The sequence below is a fragment of the Pan troglodytes genome, chromosome 16 (assembly GCF_028858775.2).
Source record: "Pan troglodytes isolate AG18354 chromosome 16, NHGRI_mPanTro3-v2.0_pri, whole genome shotgun sequence".
In the NCBI taxonomy this organism is placed as follows: domain Eukaryota; kingdom Metazoa; phylum Chordata; class Mammalia; order Primates; family Hominidae; genus Pan; species Pan troglodytes.
The window spans coordinates 41,186,601-41,205,370 of record NC_072414.2 but is presented as its reverse complement, the minus strand read 5'-3'; the positions used below and the strand labels follow the sequence as shown (position 1 = coordinate 41,205,370).

General features: G+C 37.7%; 1 protein-coding gene across 46 annotated transcripts in view; it reads right to left on the bottom strand.

The window, feature by feature from the left end:
• The window catches only part of GALK2 (galactokinase 2), a 178,782-nt gene that overhangs the window by 114,705 nt on the left and 45,307 nt on the right, over positions 1–18,770 (bottom strand). For all 46 annotated transcript variants that reach the window (XR_010151378.1, XR_010151373.1, XR_010151376.1 and 43 more), the window contains 2 exons: positions 18,580–18,668; positions 1,604–1,727 (listed from right to left, as the gene is read on the bottom strand). Coding sequence is in view for 39 of the 46 variants with exons in the window: in XM_054666920.2 (XP_054522895.1) it covers positions 1,604–1,727; positions 18,580–18,668 (213 nt within the window). In the remaining 7 variants the exon portion in view is untranslated. The remainder of the gene's footprint in view (positions 1–1,603; positions 1,728–18,579; positions 18,669–18,770) is intronic.

Sequence of the window (18,770 nt, the reverse complement as noted above, 5' to 3'; positions counted from 1 at the left end):
GAGGTTGAGTTGAGCTGAGATCGCCCCACTACACATCAGGCTGAGCAACAGGGTGAGACCCTGTCTCAATAAATAAATAAATGGCAAACCAGACACTCCAATCATAGGTATTTACCCAACAGAAATGAAACATATGTCCACACATATATTTGTACATAAATATTTGTAGCAGTATTATTCATACAGGCAAAAACTGGGAATGATCTAAATGTCCATTATTGGTAAACAAACAAATTAAGATATACTTACACAATGAATGCTAAAACAAATGGACAATTCTAGGAGGCATACTGCATGCTTCCTAGGGGTCCTGGTAGAATCAAGCCTCCTGCCTCTAGCAGGGACTATATGTCTTGATAATTCACCTCTAATTGCCCAACTCATTCTTCATGCTCTTTCCTACTGCTCCTGGGACCATTTCTCAAATATACTACCTTCATCCAGGTCTGTCTCAGGATCTACTTTTGTGAAAAACGAAACTGAAACCACATATTCATTATTGTGGGAATGATTAAGTAAATTTTACTAAATCAAGATGACAAAATATTATGCACCGATTTTTAAATGTTCATACACAATGACACGAAAATATGTTTGACATAATGTGAGCTTTTCAAGGGTCCAAAATGCACACAAGATATATTATCAAACATGCGAAATGAAAAGGAAAAACAGATCTTCTACAGTAAGTTCCATATAAAAGTAAAAAACTTCTACGTCTTGCACAAACTGGTATAGAGTCTTATCAAAAATATTTTCCGAATACATGAATGTTATTGCAGATAAACTAACCAATGAACAAGCCAAACATATAATATGCCAAATACAAGCCAAAATCTTTTTCTGTAATTATCAAGTCAAATCCATTATAATACATTAGAAGCAAGTAGAGTTTATCCCAGAAATGCAAAAAGGGCTCAACATTAGAAAATTCGTCAGACTAATTCACCATATTTTTAAAAAAACTGATCTTCAATTCTAAATAGACATTTAATTAAATTCAATACCCATTATTAAACTTTTTTAATCTTAGCAAACTAAGATTTTTTTTAAAGACTTTGTTAACTTGATAAAGCATATGTACTAGAAACTTACCTCTATTAGGCACCAGACTCTGTTTTATATGCTAGGGCATTGAAGAAGAGAGGCAACAATGCCTGAAGTCACAGAGTTTACAGTCTACTGGGTGACACAGGTAAATAAACAGATAATAATAATACAGCATAATAAGATGCTATGACAAGATACTTAGAAGGTGCCATAGTAACATAGGAAAACATCAGACCTGACTTTGCTGGAGATAATTAGATCAATAGATGATAAGTACCTATCGGACAAGGACAGAGTTATTTATCTTTGTATCACCTGGTATCTAAGACTATGTCTAGCACATGATAAGTCTTTGATAAATATTCCTTAAATGAACTGACAAATGAACAAAATGAACAAACAATAAATAATGGCCTTAGAATTTTTTTAATGTCAGGTACAAAATATCAATAAATTAAATGACCTGTTACAAATTTGATGTCTCCTAAAGAGTCCATTTGGGTACAAACAGAACCATACATACACACACACACTAGCAATTTTAAATACTCACGGATACAAGGGATTTGTATTGGCCAGTTGGAGAGCGTACGTTTTCACAGGTTCTACAGCTATTAGCACATCTTGTTCTACAGCCATAGGAAGAACAGAATATCCACAATAATCTATATGCTCGCCTAGAAAAAAGAGAAAGCTTTTTTAATCATTGCTAATATATAAAACAAAAGCACCTCAAGAAAGTTTACATACAGGAAAAAACTGACCATGAGCCAGGTTTTAACAGTAAATAAAAATAAAGGGAAGCAGAGCAAGATGGCCAAATAGAACCCTTCCATGATCTTACACCAAATTGAGCAACTACCTATGCAATAAACACCTTCATAAGAACCCAGAAAATTCAGGTGAGTACCTGAAAATCACAGTACCTGGTTTTAACATAACATCAGGGATAGAGGAATTGAAGAGGACAGGAAAGACAGTCTTGCATTGCCTACAGGATCCCTTCCAGCATGGACAGAGAAACTGTGTTTGGGGGAGGGAGGGTGAAGTGAGTGTGGGTCTTTGCACTGGAACTCAGTGCAGCCATGTTACAGAAAAACACAAAACAGCAGAACTCTGCTAGCACCCAAGGAGGGGGCATTTAGATCAGCCCTGGGCAAGACAGAATTCTCAATCTCAGCAGGAGGAACCTGAGTCCCAACCAACCTCACCTCTGGCTAACTAAACTGGCCTAGTGCCCAGAATAAGCTTAAGAGGCTGTCAGGCCGCAAGTACTGCAGTCCTCGGGCAAGCCCTGGTACTGCACCGGCCTTGGAGGCAGTAGACTTGGGATGTGTGACCAAGTGTGACACCAGCTGTGGCAGCCAGGGGAGTGCCTGATCGCATTGCACCCAACTCCAGGAAGTGCAGTTTGGGGAGAGATTCCTTTAGCTTAAGGAAAGAAGTGGGAAGAGTACAGAAGACTGTCTTGCAATTTGGGTACCAGCTCAGCCAAAGTAAAGCACCAAGGAGATTCCTGAAGCTGTCAATTCCAGGACTTAGTTCCTGGACCCACCCTCATTCAGAGGGAATCCACTGCCCTGAAGAGAAGAACCCAGTCTTGGCAGGATTCACCTGCTCACTAAAGATCCCTTGGGCCTTGAATAAACATCAGCAGTAACCAGGCAAGATCCAGTATTATACAGGCTTCAGGTGTGACCCAGCACAGTGCCAGCTGTGGAAGCCATGGAAGTGCTCTAGGCAGCCCAGTATGGAGACAGACTACTTCTGACTGGGAGGAGTAAAGGGAAGATATCAAGAGGACTTTGCCTGACAACCCAGGGAATTCTCCTTTACCTTACCCAAACTCATCAAGGCAGTGCCTCTAGATGTCAGGAAGAATTGCAGCATTCCTGGGCTTAGAGCACCTCCTTGTGCCGATATGCCCATACGGACCACAGGCTTAGAGCACAACACACTCAATCCCATTTGAATACATGAAAAGCCTTCTCAAGAATGAAGGGAACAAACAAGCCCAGACTACACAGACAAATAAATATCTAATTTGTCAATGCCCATAAGTGATGAATGTCCACAAGCATCAAGAGTATCCAGGAAAACATGACCTCATTAAATGAACTACAGAAGATACCAGTGACCAATCCCAGAAACATGGAGATGTATGTCCTTTCAGACAGAGAATTCAAAAGAACTGTCTTGAGGAAGCTCAACAAACTTAAAGATAACACAGGGAAGAAATTCATTATTCTACCAGAGAAATTTAACAACGAGATTAAAATAGTTTTTGAAATTTCAAACAGAAATTCTGCAGCTGAAAAATTCAACTGACAAACTCAAAAATGTCTCAGAGTCTCTCAACAGCAGAATCGATCAAGAAAAATAAATAGTGAACCTGAAGACAGGCTATATAAAAATACACAGTCAGAGGAGAGAAAAGAGAAATAATTTAAAAAGAATGAAGCCTCTCTACAAGATCTAGAAAATAGCTTAAAAGGGGCAAATCTAAGAGTTATTGGCTTTAAAGAGGATGTAGAGATAGAGAGATCAGGGTAGAAAGTTTATTCAGTGAAATACTGATAGAAAACTTTCCAAACCTAAGAAAAGATACAAATATTAAGGTATAAGAAGATCACACAACACCAAAAGGATTCAACCCAAATAAGACTAACTCAATTAATATATTAATCAAACTCTCAAAGGTCAAGGATAAAGAAAGTATCCTAAAAGCAGAAAAAGAAAAGAAGCAAAGAACATATAAAGGGGCTTCAATATGTCTAGTAGGAGACAACTCCGCAGGAAACTTAGAGGCCAAGAGAGAGGGGGAAGACATATTCAAAGTGTTGAAGAAAAACAACTTTTGAACTAGAATATTATTTCCAGTAAAATTATCCTTCAAACATGAAAGAGAAATACTTTCCCAGACAAACACAGCTGAGGGGTTTCAACAACACCAGACCTGTCTTGCAAAAAATGTTAAAGAGAGTTCTTCAATCTGAAAGAAAAGCACATTAATGTAAAAAAATATATATCACATGGTGGTACAGAACTCACTGGTAGTGGTAAATGAACAGATGAATACAGAATACTCTAACACTGTAACTATAGTGTTAAAACACTCGTATCTTAGTAGGAAGATTAAAAGACAAACCTATCAAAAATAGTAACTGAAACAGCTTTCTGAGCATAAAAAGATATAAACAGAGACAATCAAAAGTGACAAAGCAGCCGGGCATGGTGGCTCAAGCCTGTAATCCTAGCACTTTGGGAGGACAAGGCAGGAAGATCACGAGGTCAGGAGATCGAGACTATCCTGGCTAACATGGTGAAACCCCATCTCTACTAAAAATACAAAAAAAGAAAAAATAGCTGGGTGTGGTGGCAGGTGCCTGTAGTCCCAGCTACTTGGGAGGCTGAGGCAGGAGAATCGCTTGAACCCGGGAGGCAGAGGTTGAAGTGAGCCGAGATCACGCCACTGTATCCAGCCTGGGTGACAGAGTGAGACTCCATCTCAAAAAAAAAAAAAAAAAGTGACAAAGTGAAGAAATGGGGTTAAGGTAAAGTTTTGGGGGTTTTTTTTGTTTTCTTTTTGCTGATTTCTTTTTTATTTTCATTGTAATCAGAGTTAAGCTGTCATCTGCTTAAAATAATTGGTTATGTTATTTGCAAGCCTCACAGTAACCACAAAACAAAAACCTGTAACAGATACAAAAAAAGTTGGCTTTTTTTGTTTGTTTGTTTGTTTTTGAGACAGACTCTTGCTCGGTCGCCCAGGCTGGAGTGCAGTGGCATGATCTCAGCTCACTGCACGCTCCACCTCCCGGGTTCATGCCATTCTCCTGCCTCAGCCTCCTGAGTAGCTGGGACTACAGGCACCCGCCACCATGCCCAGCTAAATTTTTTTGTATTTTTTAGTAGAGATGGGGTTTCACCGTGTTAGCCATGATGGTCTCGATCTCCTGACCCCATTATCCACCCGCCTCCGCCTGCCAACGTGCTGGGATTACAGGCGTGAGGCACCATGCCCAGCCCAAAAAAAGTTTTAAATAATAAATTAAAACATTGTCAGAAAAAGTCACTTTTACACAAAGGAAGACAAGAAGGAAGGAAGAGAGGACCAACAAAACAACCAGAAAATAAATAACAAAATGGCAGTAGTAAGTCTGTACCTTATAACTATAACATCGAATATAAATGGACTAAATTCCCAATAAAAGACAAAGTGGATGAATGGATTAAAAAAACAAAAACAATAAGCTAACCTCATCAATAAAGACATGCAGACCAAAAAAAATAAAATAAAATAGAAAAAGATATTCCGGAACACACACCAGGGCCAATTGTGGGGTGAAGGGGAAGGGGAGGAAGAGCATTAGGACAAATAGCTAATGCATGCGGGGCTTAAAACCTAGACGATGGGTTGACAGGTGCAGCAAACCACCATGGCACATGTATACCTAGGTATCAAACCTACACATTCTGCATTTATATCCCAGAACTTAAAGTAAAATTTTTAAAAAAAGAAAAAGATACTCCATACAAATGAAAACCAAACGAGAGCAAGAGTAGTTATGCATAAATAAACAGGATTCAAGATAAAAACTATAAAAAGAGATGAAGGTCATTATATAATGTCAAAGGAGTCAGTTCAGCAACAGGATATAACAATTGTAAATATATGTGCACCCAATGCTGGAGCACTCAGATATGTAAAACAAATATTATTAAAACTAAAAAGAAGGATAGATGCCTATAGAATAATAGCTGGGGATTTCAAAACCTCACTTTCAGCCCTGGGGTATTTATCCAGGGAGAAAATCAACAAAGAAACATCAGACTTAATCTGCACTATAGAACAAATGGATATTTATAAAAACATTCCATCCAACAGCCCCAGAATACACATTCTTCTCATCAGTGCCCAGAATATTCTCCAGGATAGATCTTAAGTTAGACCACAAAACAAGTCTCAAAAAGTTCAAAAAAGTTAAAATAATATCAAGTAACTTCTCTGATCATAATGAAATAAAATTAGAAATAAACATGAAGAAAAACTTTGGAAACTAAGCAAACACTTGGAAAGTAAAAAATATGCTCCTGAATGACCAGTGGGCCAATGAAAAAATTAAGAAATTTTTAAATTTCATGAAACAATTGGGAGTGAAAAGACAACAGATCAAAATCTCCATGATACAGAAAAGAGCAGTACAAAAAAGCACATTTAAAACAATAAACACCTACATCAAAAAGGTAGAAATATGTCAAATAAGCAACCTAAAGATGCATCTTAACAAATGAGAAAGGCAAAAGCAAATGAAATGCAGAATTAGTAGAGGAAAAGAATTCGGATCAGAGCAAAAATAAGTGAAATTGAAATTTAAAACTACAAAAAAAAATCAATGAAATTAAAAGTGGGTGTTTTGCAAACATAAACTAAATCAAAAAACCTTTAGCCACACTAAGTAAAAAAGAGGCCAGGTGCACTGGCTCACACCTGTAATCCCAGCACTTTGGGAGGGGAGGCCAAGGTGGGCAGATCACAAGGCCAGACGTTCAAGACCAGCCTGGCCAACAGGGTGAAACCCCATCTCTACTAAAAATACAAAAATTATCCAGGCATGGTGGTGGACACCTGTAATCCCAGCTACTCGGGAGGCTGAGGCAGGACAATCACTTGAATCTGAGAAGTGGAGGTTGCAGTGAGTTGAGATAGCGCCACTGCACTCCAGCCTGAGCAACAGAGCGAGATTCCATTTCAAACAAAAAAGAAAAAGTAAAAAATAAAGAAGATTCAAATAAATAAAGTCAGAGAATTTTTTTTAAAGATATCATAACTGATAGCAGAGAGTCAAGGCATCATTAGAGACTATTATGAGCAACTATATACCAACAAATTAGAAAACCAAGAAGAAAGGGATCAACGCCTAGACCCATATGATATGGCTTGGATCTGTGTCCCCACCCAAATCTCATGTTGAAATGTAATACCTAATGCTGGAAGTGAAGCCTGGTGGGTGTTGATTGAATCATGGAGGTGGTTTCTAATGGCTTAACACAATCTCCTGAGTGTGGTTCTCATGATAGAGTTCTCACAAGATCTGATCGTTTAAAAGAGTACAGCACTTCCCCTCCCTCTCGTCCTCCTGCTCTAGCCATGTAAGGCGTGCCTCCTTCCCCTTTGTCTTCCACCATGCTTGTAAGTTTCCTGAGGCTTTCCCAGCCATGCTTCCTGTACAGCCTGCAAAATTGTGAGCCAATTAAACCTCTTTTTTTAAATAAATTATCCAGTCTCAGATACTTCTTTATAGCAGTGCAAGAGCAGATTAATACAGAAAATTGGTATCAGAAGTGGGGCATTGCTATAAAGATACCTGAAAATGTGAAAGCACCTTTGGAACTAGGTAAGTGGCAGAGGTTGGAACAGTTTGGAGGGCTCAGAAAAAAGATAGGACGATGAGGGAAAGTTTGGAACTTCCAAGAAACTTGTAGAATGGTTGTGTCCAAAATGCTGATAATAATATGAACAATGAAGTCCCAGCTAAAGAGGTCTCAGATGAAAATACAAAACTTTTTGAGAACTAGAGTAAAGGTCACTTTTGTTATGCTTTAGCAAAGAGTCTGGAGGCATTGTGCCCCTGCTCTGGGGACCTGTGGAACTTTGAACTTGAGAGTGATGATATCTGGTGAAAAAAATTTCTAAGCAGCAAAGCATTCAAGATGTAGTCTGGCTGCTTCTAACAACCTATGCTCTTATGCATAAGCAAAGAAATGACCTGAAACTGGAATTTATATTTAAAAGGGAAGCAGAGTGAACAAGTTTGAAAAATTTGAAGCCCAGCCATGTGGTAGAAATGAAAAGGCCGTGTGTGTGTGTGTGTGTGTGTGTGTGTGTGTGTGTGTGTGTGACGGCCAACATTGGGAAACCCTGTCTCTAGTACAAATACAAAAATTAGCCAGGCATGGTGGCACATGCCTGTAATCCCAGCTACTCAGGACGCTGAAGCGCAAGAATCACTTGAGTCCAGGAAGTGCAGGTTGCAGTGAGCCAAGATCGTGCCACTACACTCCAGCCTGGGCAACAGGGCGAGACTACATCTCGAAAGTTAAAAATAAAATAAAATAGGCCAGGCATGGTGACTCACGCCTGTAATCCTAACACTCTGGGAGGCCGAGGCGGGTGGATCACCTGAGGTCAGGAGTTCGCGACCAGCCTGGCCTTCGTGATGAAACCCTGTCTCTACTAAAAATACAAAAAATTAGCCAAGCATGGTGGTGGGTGCCTGTAATCCCAGCTACTTGGGAGGCTAAGGCAGGAAAATCACTTGAATCTGGGAGGCAGACATTGCAGTGAGCTGAGATCGCACCATTGCACTCCAGCTTGGGCAACAAGAGCAAAACTCCATCTCAAAAAAATAATAATAATAAAATAAAATAAAATAAATCCTCAGCCACTAAAAAAAAGGTAGAAATTTTGCATATAAACAACCTAATGGTACATCTCTAGCAAAAACAATCCAAATCCAAAATTAGTAGAAGGAAAGAAATAACAAAGATCGGAGCAGAAGTAAATTTGAGACAAAAATTAATGAAATGAAAAGGTAAACATAATAGCAAATCTTTAGCTAGACTGAGAAAAAGAGAACACACAAATAAATAAAATTAAAAAAACAGAAAAGGAGACATTACAAGTGACACCACAAAATACAAAGGATCATTAAAGCCTATTGTGAACAACTATTATGCCAACAAATTGCAAAACCTAAAGGACATGCATAAGTTCCTGGACACATAAAACCTAAGAAGATTGAACCAGGTAGAAATAGAAAACCTGAACGCACCAATAACAAGTAACAAGATTGAAGCAACAGTAAAAAGTCTCCCAACGAAGAAATGCTCAGGACCAGAGGGCTTCACCCATGAATTCTACCAAACCTTTAAAGAAGAACTAACACCAATTCTTTTCAGACTTGCAAAAAAATTGAAAGGCAGGGAATTCTTTGAAACTATTCTATGAGGCCAGCATTATTCTGATACCAAAACTGAACAAGGACACAACAGAAAAAGAAAACTACAGGACAATATCTCAGTTGAACATATAATCAAAAATCCTCAATAAAATGTTGGCAAAATGAACCCAAGAGCCCATAAAAAGATTATATACCATGATCAAGTGGGATTAATCCTAGAAATGCAAGGAAGGGGTTCAACATACACAAATCCAAAAATACGATATATCACATCAACAGAATGAAGGACAAAACCCATATAATCTTTACAATCAATTCAGAAAAAGCATTTGATAAAATTCAACATTCTTTCATGATAAAAACTCTTAACATACTAGGTACAGAAGGAACATGTCTCAATACACAATAAAGGCCATATATGACAAACCCATAGCTAATGTCATACCAAATGAGGAAAAATGGAAAGCTTTTTGTCTAAGCACTAGAACAAGACAAGCATACCCAATTTCACCACTCTTATTCAAAATAGTACTGGAAGTCTGAGCCAGAGCAATCAGGCAAGAGAAAAATGTAAAGGGCATCCAAATTGGAAAGGAGGAAGTCAGATGGTCTCTACTTGTACACAACATGATCTTATACGTAGAAAAACCTAAAGACCACAAAAAGCTTTTAGAGCTGATAAATTCAGTAAAGTCGCAAGATACAAAATCAGTATTAAAAATAGCTAGTGTTTCATTCAATGTAAATGGCCCAAATGCTCCACTTAAAAGATAGAGAACCGCAAAAAGGATAAGGACTAACCAACCAACTATCTGCTGCCTTCAGGAGACTCACCTAATACATAAGGACTCACATAAACTTAAAGTAAAGGGGTAGAAAAAGGCATATCATGCAAATGGACACCAAAGCGAGCAGGGGTAGCCATTCTTATATCAGACAAAACAAACTTCAAAGCAAGAGCAGTTAAAAGAGACAAAGAGGGATATTATACAATGGTAAAAAGGCTTTGTCCAACAGGAAAATATCACAATCCTAAAGATATATGCACCTAACACTAGAGCTCCCAAATTTATAAAACAATTACTAATACACCTAAGAAATGAGATAGACAGCAACACAATAATAGTGGGGGACTTCAATACTCCACTGACAGCACTAGACAGGTCATCAAGACAGAAAGTCAACAAAGAAACAATGGATTGAAACTATACCTTGGAACAAATGGACTTAACACATATATACAGAGCATTTCATCCAACAACCACAGAAAACACATCCTTTTCAACAGGGCATGGAACTTTCTCCAAGATAGACCATGTGATGGGCCACAAAACAAGCCTTAATAAATTTAAGAAAATTGAAATTATATCAAGCACTCTCTCAAACTACAATGAAATAAAACTGGAAATCAACTATAAAAGGAACCTTCAAAACCATGCAAATACATGGAAATTAAATAACCTGCTCCTAAATGAGCATTGAGTCAAAAATGAGATCCAGATGGAAATTTAAAACTTCTTTGAACTGAATGACAATAATGACACAACCTATCAAAACCTCTGGGATACAGCTAAGGCAGTGCTAAGAGGAAAGTTCATAGCCCTAAACACCTACATCAAAAAGTCTGAAAGAGCACAAACAGACAATCTAAGATCACACCTCAACAAACTAAAGAAACAAGAACAAATTAAACCCAAACACAGCAGAAGAAAGGAAATAACCAAGATCAGAGCAGAACTAAGTGAAATTGAAACAAACAAACAAACAAAATACAAAAGGTAAATGAAACAAAAAGATGGGTCTTTGAAAAGATAAAATTGGGCCGGCGCAGTGACTCACGCCTGTAATCCCAGCACTTTGGGAGGCTGAGGCAGGTGGACCACCTGAAGTCAGGAGTTCAAGACCAGCCTGACCAACATGGTGAAATCTCGTCTCTACTAAAAGTACAAAAATTAGCTGGGCATGGTGGTGGATGCCTGTAATCCTAGCTACTCAGGCGGAGGCAGGAGAAGCTTGAACCTGGGTGGTGGACATTGCAGTGAGCTGAGATCGCACCTCTGCACTCCAGCCTGGGTGACAAAAGCGAGACTCCGTCTCAAAAAAAGAAAAGAAAATTGATAGACCATTAGCAAGATTAACCCAAGAAAAGAAGAGAGAAAATCCAAATAACCTCACTAAGAAACAAAAGAGGAGATATTACAATTGATACCACTGAAATACAAAAGATCATTCAAGGCTACTATGAACACCTTTACATGAGTAAACTAGAAAACCTAGAATAGATGGATAAATTCCTGGAAAAATACAACCCTCCTAGCTTAAATCAGGAAGAATTAGATACCCTGAACAGACCAATCACAAGCAGCGAGATTTAAATGGTAATTTAAAAATTACCAACAAAAAAAAAGTACAGGACCAGACAGATTCACAGCAGAACTCTATCAGACATTCAAAGAAGAATTGAAACCAATCCTTTTCACAGTATTCCACAAGATAGAGAAAGAAGGAACCTTTCCGAATTCATTTTACAAATTCATTTTATGAAGCCAGCATCACCCTAATATCAAAACCAGGAAAGGACATAACCAAGAAAGAAAACTACAGTTCAATATCCTTGATGAACATAGATGCTAAAATCCTTAACAAAATCCCAGCTAACCAAATCCAACAACATATCAAAAAGTTAATCTACCATGATCAAGTGGGTTTCACACCAGGGATGCAGGGATGGTTTAACATAGGCAAGTCTATAAATGTGATACACCACATAAACAGAATTGAAAACAAAAATCACATGATCATCTCAATAGATGCAGAAAAAGCATTCGACAAAATCCAGCAAGCTTTATGATTAAGACTCTCAGCAAAATTGACATAAAAGGGACATACCTTAATGTAATAAAAGCCATCTATGACAGACCCAAAGCCAACATAATATTGAATGAGGTAAAGTTGAAAGCATTCCCTCTGAGAACTGGGACAAGACTAAGATGCCCACTCTCACCACTCCTTTTCAACATGGTACTGGAGGTCCTAGCCAGAGCAATCAGACAAGAGAAAGAAATATAAGGCATTCAAATTGGTAAAGAGGAAGTCAAATTGTCACTGTTTGCTGATGATACGATCGTTTACCTTGAAAACCCTATGGACTCCTTCAGAAAGCTCCTGGAACTGATAAAAGAATTCAGCAGTTTCCAGATACAAGATTAATGTACACAAATATAGCTCTTCTATATACCAACAGCGACCAGAGAATCAAATGAAGAACTCAACCCCTTTTACAATAGCTGCAAAAAAATAAATAAATAAAAAATAAAATAAAATACTCAGGAATATACCTAACAAAGGAGTCAAAAGACCTCTACAAGGAAAACTACAAAACACTGCTGAAAGAAATCATAGACAACACAAACAAATGGAAACACATCCCATGCTCATGGATGGGTAGAATCAATATTGTGAAAATGACCATACTGCCAAAAGCAATCTACAAATTCAATGCAGTCCCCATGAAAATACCACCATCATTCTTCACAGACTTAGAAAAAACAATTATAAAATTCATATGGAACCATACATATGTAACTAACCTGCACATTGTGCACATGTACCCTAAAAAAGTATAATAATAATAAATAAATAAATAAAAATTCATATGGAACCAAAAAAGAGCCTGCATAGCAAAAACAAGACTAAGCAAAAAGAAACAAATCTGGAGGCACCACACTACCTGATTTCAAACTATACCATTAGGCCATAGTCAACCAAAACAGCATGGTACTAGTATAAAAATAGGCACGTAGACCAATGGAACAAAATAGAGAACCCACAAATAAACCCAAATACTTATAGCCAACTGATCTTCAACAAAGCAAACAAAATCAAAAAGTGGGGAAAGGACACCCTTTTCAACAAATTGTGCGGGGATAATTGGCTAGCCACATGTGGGAGAATGAAACTGGATCCCCATCTCTCACCTTACACAAAAATCAACTCAAAATGGATTAAGGACTTAAACCTAAGATATGAAACTAAAAAAATTCTAGCAGATAACATTGGATAAACCCTTCTAGACATTGGCTTAGGCAAGGATTTCGTGACCAAGAACCCAAAAGCAAATGCAATAAAAGCAAAGATAAACAGCTGGGACCTAATTAAACTAAAGAGCTTTTGCATGGCAAAAGGAACAGTCAGCAGAGTAAAAAGACAACCTACAGAGTTGGAGAAAATCTTCACAATCTATACATCTGACAAAGGACTAATGTCCAGAATCTACAATGAACTCAAACAAATCAGTAAGAAAAAAACAAACCATCCCATTCAAAGAGTGGGCTAAGGACACGAATAGACAATTCTCAAAGGAAGATATAGAAATGGCCAACAAACATATGGAAAAATGCTCAACATCACTAATGATCAGGGAAATGCAAATCAAAACCACAATGTGATACCACCTCACTCCTGCAAGAATGGCCATAATCAAAAAATCAAAAAAGAGTAGATGTTGGTGTGGATGTGGTGAACAGGGAACACTTCTACACTGCTGTTGGGAATGTAAAGTAGTACAGCTGCTATGGAAAACAGTGTGGAGATTCCTTAAAGAACTAAAAGTAGAACTACCATTTGATCCAGCAATCCCACTAATGGGTATCTACTCAGAGGAAAAGAAGTCATTATTTGAAAAAGATATGTGCACGTGCATGTTTATAGTGGCACAATTCACAATTGCCACTATATGTCATTGGTATTATGGAACCAACCCAATCGTGGAACCAACCCAAATGCCCATCAATCAACGAGTGGATAAAGAAACTGTGGTATATATACAATGGAATACTATGCAGCCATAAAAAGGAATGAATTAACAGTATTTGCAGTGACCTGGATGAGACTGGAGACTATTATTCTAAGTTAAATAACTCAGAAATGGAAAACCAAACATTGTATGCTCTTACTGATATGTGGGGGCTAAGCTATGAGGATGCAAAAGCATAAGAATTAGGTAATGGACATCGGGGACTTGCGAGGAAGAGTGGGAGGGGAGCGCGGGATAGAAGACTACAAATACAGTGCAGTGTATGCTGCTTGGGTGATGGGTACACCAAAATCTCACAAATCACCACTAAAAAACGTATTCATGTAACCAAATACCACCTGTACCCCAATAACTTATGGAAAAATAAGATTTTAAAATAATAAATAAAAGTACTTTGAAAAAATTTTAAAAATCACTAGTGTTTCTATACACCAATAACAGACTACCTGAAAAAGAAATCAAGCAAGCAATCCCATTTGAAATAGCTAAAAAAAATGAATATCTAGGAATAAATTTAACCAAGGTGATAAAAGACCTGTACAATGAAAACAATAAAACACTGATGAAAGAAATTGAAGAGGATACAAAAAAATGGAAAGACATCCCACATTCTTGGACTGGAAGAATTAATATTGTTAAAATGACCATACTACTACAGATTCAATGCAATTCCTCGTATGATACCAATGACATTCTTCACAGAAATAAAAAAAAAATTCTAAAATTTGTATGGAACCACAAAAGACCCCAAATAACCAAAGCAATCCTGAGCCAAAAAAAAAAATAAAAGAAGAAGAAGAAGAAAAGAAAAGCTGGAGGCATCACACTACCTGACTTCAAATATACTACAAAGCTATAGTAATACTATGGTTTGGGCGTAAAAACAGACATACAGACCAATAGAACAGAATAGAGAACCCAGAGCTAAATCCATGTATTTACGGCCAACTGATTTTTTTTTTTTTTTTTTTTTTTTTTTTTTTTTTTTTTTGAGACAGAATCCTGCTGGAGTGCAGTAGTGGTTTGCTCTCGGCTCACTGCAGCCTCCGCCTCCCAGATTCAAGAGATTCTCGTGCCTCAGCCCCCTGCGTAGCTGGGATTACAGGTGTGTGCCACCACACCCAGCTAATTTTTGTATTTTTAGCAGAGACGAGGTTTCATGATGTTGGCCAGGCTGCTTTCAAACTCCTGACCTCAAGTGATCCACCCTCCTCGGCTTCCTAAAGTGCTGGGATTACAAGTGTGAGCCACCATGCCTGGCCAAGGCCAAATGATTTTCAACAAAGTTACTTTCATTCATAGGGAAAAGGACAATCTGTTTAATAAATGGTGATGGAAAAACTAGATATCCATATGCAAAAGAATAAAAATAGGCCCCAATATCTCACCATTTATAAAAATGAATTTAAAATGGATTAAAGACTTAAACATCAGAACTGAAACTATGAAACTACTAGAAGAAAACATAAAGGAAACACTTCAAGACATTGGTCTAGGCAAAGATTTTATGAATAAGACTATAAAAGCACAGGCAAAGAAACAAAAATAGACAAATAAAATTATATCAAACTAAAAAGCTTCTGCACAGCAAAGGAAACCTTCCAATAGAGTGAAGAGACAACCTGTTGAAAGGGATAAAATATTTGTAAACTATTCACCGAACAAGGAATTAATCTCCAGAATATATAAAAAACTTAACAGTAGTAAAACAAATATTCCAATTAAAAAATTGGCAAACGGTCTGGGTGTGGTGGCTCACACCTGTAATCCCAGCACTTTGGGAGGCCAAAGTGGGCAGATCATCTGAGGTCAGGAGTTCAAGACCATCCTGGCCAACATGGTGAAACCCCATCTCTACTAACAATACAAAAATTAGCTGGGCATGGTGGCACGTGCCTGTAGTCCCAGCTACTCGGGAGGCCGAGGTAGGAGAATTGCTCGAACCCAGGAGGTGGAGGTTGCAGTGAGCCCAGATCGTGCCACTGCACTCCAGCCTGGGCAACAGAGAGAGACTCTGTCTCAAAATAAATAAATTAATAAAATAAAATAAAATAAAAATTGGCAAATGATCTAAATAGACATTTCTAAAAAGAAGACATACAAATGACTTACAATCATAGAAAAATGCTCAACATCACTAATAATCAGGAAAATGGAAATCAAAACCACCAGGAGATATTATCTCATTTCAGTTAGGATGACTATTATCAAAAAGACAAAAAATAATAAGTGTTAGAGAGAATGCAGAGAAATAAGAATTCTTCTACACTGTTGGTGGGAAAGTAAATTAGTATAGCCATATGGAAAAACAGTATGAAGGCTCCTCAAAAAACTAAAAATAGAACCACCATATGATCCAGCAATCCCATTACTAGGTATATATCCAAAGAAAAGGACATCAGTATGTCAAAGAGATATGTGGCTCTCTTGTTTATTGCAAAACTATTCACAATAGTCAAGATACAGAATCAACATAAATGTCCATTCACAGATGAATGGATTTTTAAAATGTGGTGTATGTGTGCAATGGAATACTATTCAGCCACCTAAAAGAGTGAAATCCTGTTATTCACAGCAACATGGATGAGCTTAGAGGACATTATGTTAAGTGAAATAAGTCAGGCACAGAAAGATACATACCTCATGTTCTCACTCATATATGGAAGCTAAAAGAGTTGATCTCATAAAAATAGAGGATAAATTAATGGTTACTAGAGGCTGGGAAGGATAACATGTAGTGAGGGCAGGAAGGGCAGGTAGGGAGAGGTCAGTTAACAGACACAAGAGGCCAGGTGTGGAGGCTCACGCCTGTAATCTCAGCACTTTGGGAGGCCAAGGCAGGTGGATCACTTGAGGTCAGGAGTTCGAGACCAGTCGGGCCAATATGATGAGATCCCATCTCTACTAAAAATACAAAAATTAATCAGGTGTGGTGGTGCACACCTATAGTCCCAGCTACTTGGGAGGCTGAGGCAGGAGAACCACTTGAACCCAGGAGGCAGAGGTTGCAGTGAGCCGAGATGGAGCCACTGTACTGCAGCCTGGGTGACAGAACAAAACTCCATCTCAAAAAAAAAAAAAAAAAAGTCAAAACAGTCATAAGTTGAGCCATCATTAAGTCAGGGACCTTTACAAGCCTGTACTTGTAAGTTCAGTATCTTTTTGTGGAAAATGAGCAACTTACTAAATCTTACGAAAGGGAGTACATCCTCTATTCTACAACTTCTAGTTTCCATCCTTGAAAACAAACCAAAAAATTAATACTCATTGGAAATAATAAAATGATAAAATGAAACTAAGGTATCCTTTTTATGAAATTACCTGCTATAATAGTATAAACAAAAAGAGAAAATTGTTAAATAAATTCTATTAATTTAGTAAGCTATCATCAAGTCATTAAAATAATTATGAGCACTATACAGAACCACAGTGCTGTGGTTTGAATGTCTCCTCCAAAACTCATACTGAAATTTAATTGCCATTGTGACAATATTAAGAGGTGGGACCTTTAAGAGGTGATTAGATCATGAGAGCTCTCCCCTCAGGAACAGATTAATGCCACTATCTCTGGAGTGGGTTAGTGACCTCAGGAGTGGGTTCCTGATCGAAGGATGAAGTTCAGCACACATGGCTTTCTATGTCTTGCATGATCTCTTGCCCTCTTGCCCTTCCACCATAGAATAACTCAATAAGAAGGCCAGGCACGGTGGCTCATGCCTGTAATCCCAGCACTTTGGGAGGCTGAGGCAGGTGGATCACCTGAGATCGGGAGTTCGAGACCAGCCTGACCAACATGGAGAAACCCTGTCTCTACTAAAAATACAAAAAATTAGCCAGGCATGGTGGCACATGCCTGTAATCCCAGCTACTCGGGAGGCTGAGGCAGGAGAATCACTTGAACCCGGGAGGCAGAGGTTGCAGTGAGCCAAGACTGCACCATTGCACACCAGCCTGGGCAATAAGAGCAAAACTCCATCTCAGAAAAAAAAGAGAATAACACAGTAAGAAGGCCATCACCAGATGTGAGTACCATGATATTGAACTTCTCTGCCTCCAGAATCACGAGCCAAATAAACTTCTATTGTTGATAAATTACCCCATCTGTGGAATTCTGTTATACCAGCAGAAAATGGAAATAGATACATGGAAATATTTATGATATATTAAATGAAAAAAAGATACAAATGGTATGTAGTCTAAGTACAACTATGTCAATTATTATATATAAGGACATTGATAAAATGATAGTAAACAAAATGTTGAAAGGTTGTGTTATTTACCACTAAAAGGTAGTAAAATTCAAAGTACTTCACAGGATAAACAAAAGGAAAGATAAATTCATCTAGAAGGGCTGCAAATTCTGGACCACACTTTTAGTAGCAAGGAATTTTAAGGTTTCCCTGTGCTCCTCTAACCCAGTGAGTAAATATAAAACCATCAAAACTACTTACCACAGTCTAAAATTTTAACCTGTGGCCTAGAAAAATATTTTCATTTTTTATGAAAACAATATTAACAACTTGGTTTCAACAAATTAATACATTTAAAAAACAAATGAACAATACTAATAACATGGATTGGGAAAGATAAAAGTAAAGTGTGTTCCTTATGCAAAGGCACATCTTACTATTAGTAGATACATGTGAAATATTCTATTTTGGGAAAAATTAAGAAAGAAATATATTTTTAAAAATTTAGATCTTACCAAAGGATGAAGAAAAAAATTAAGAGAAGGAACTTTTGAAATACCTATTATGTTGACTCTTCCTGGTGCTCGAACATAAAACTTGGGAATAGATCCAAACTTGGAGTTAAACATCTCCTTTAGCTTCAGTAACCTGAAAATAAAAGTACAATATTTCAGAATATCATATAACAGAAAATCCGTAACATAACATACACACACATACATACACACACACACACACACACACACTCCA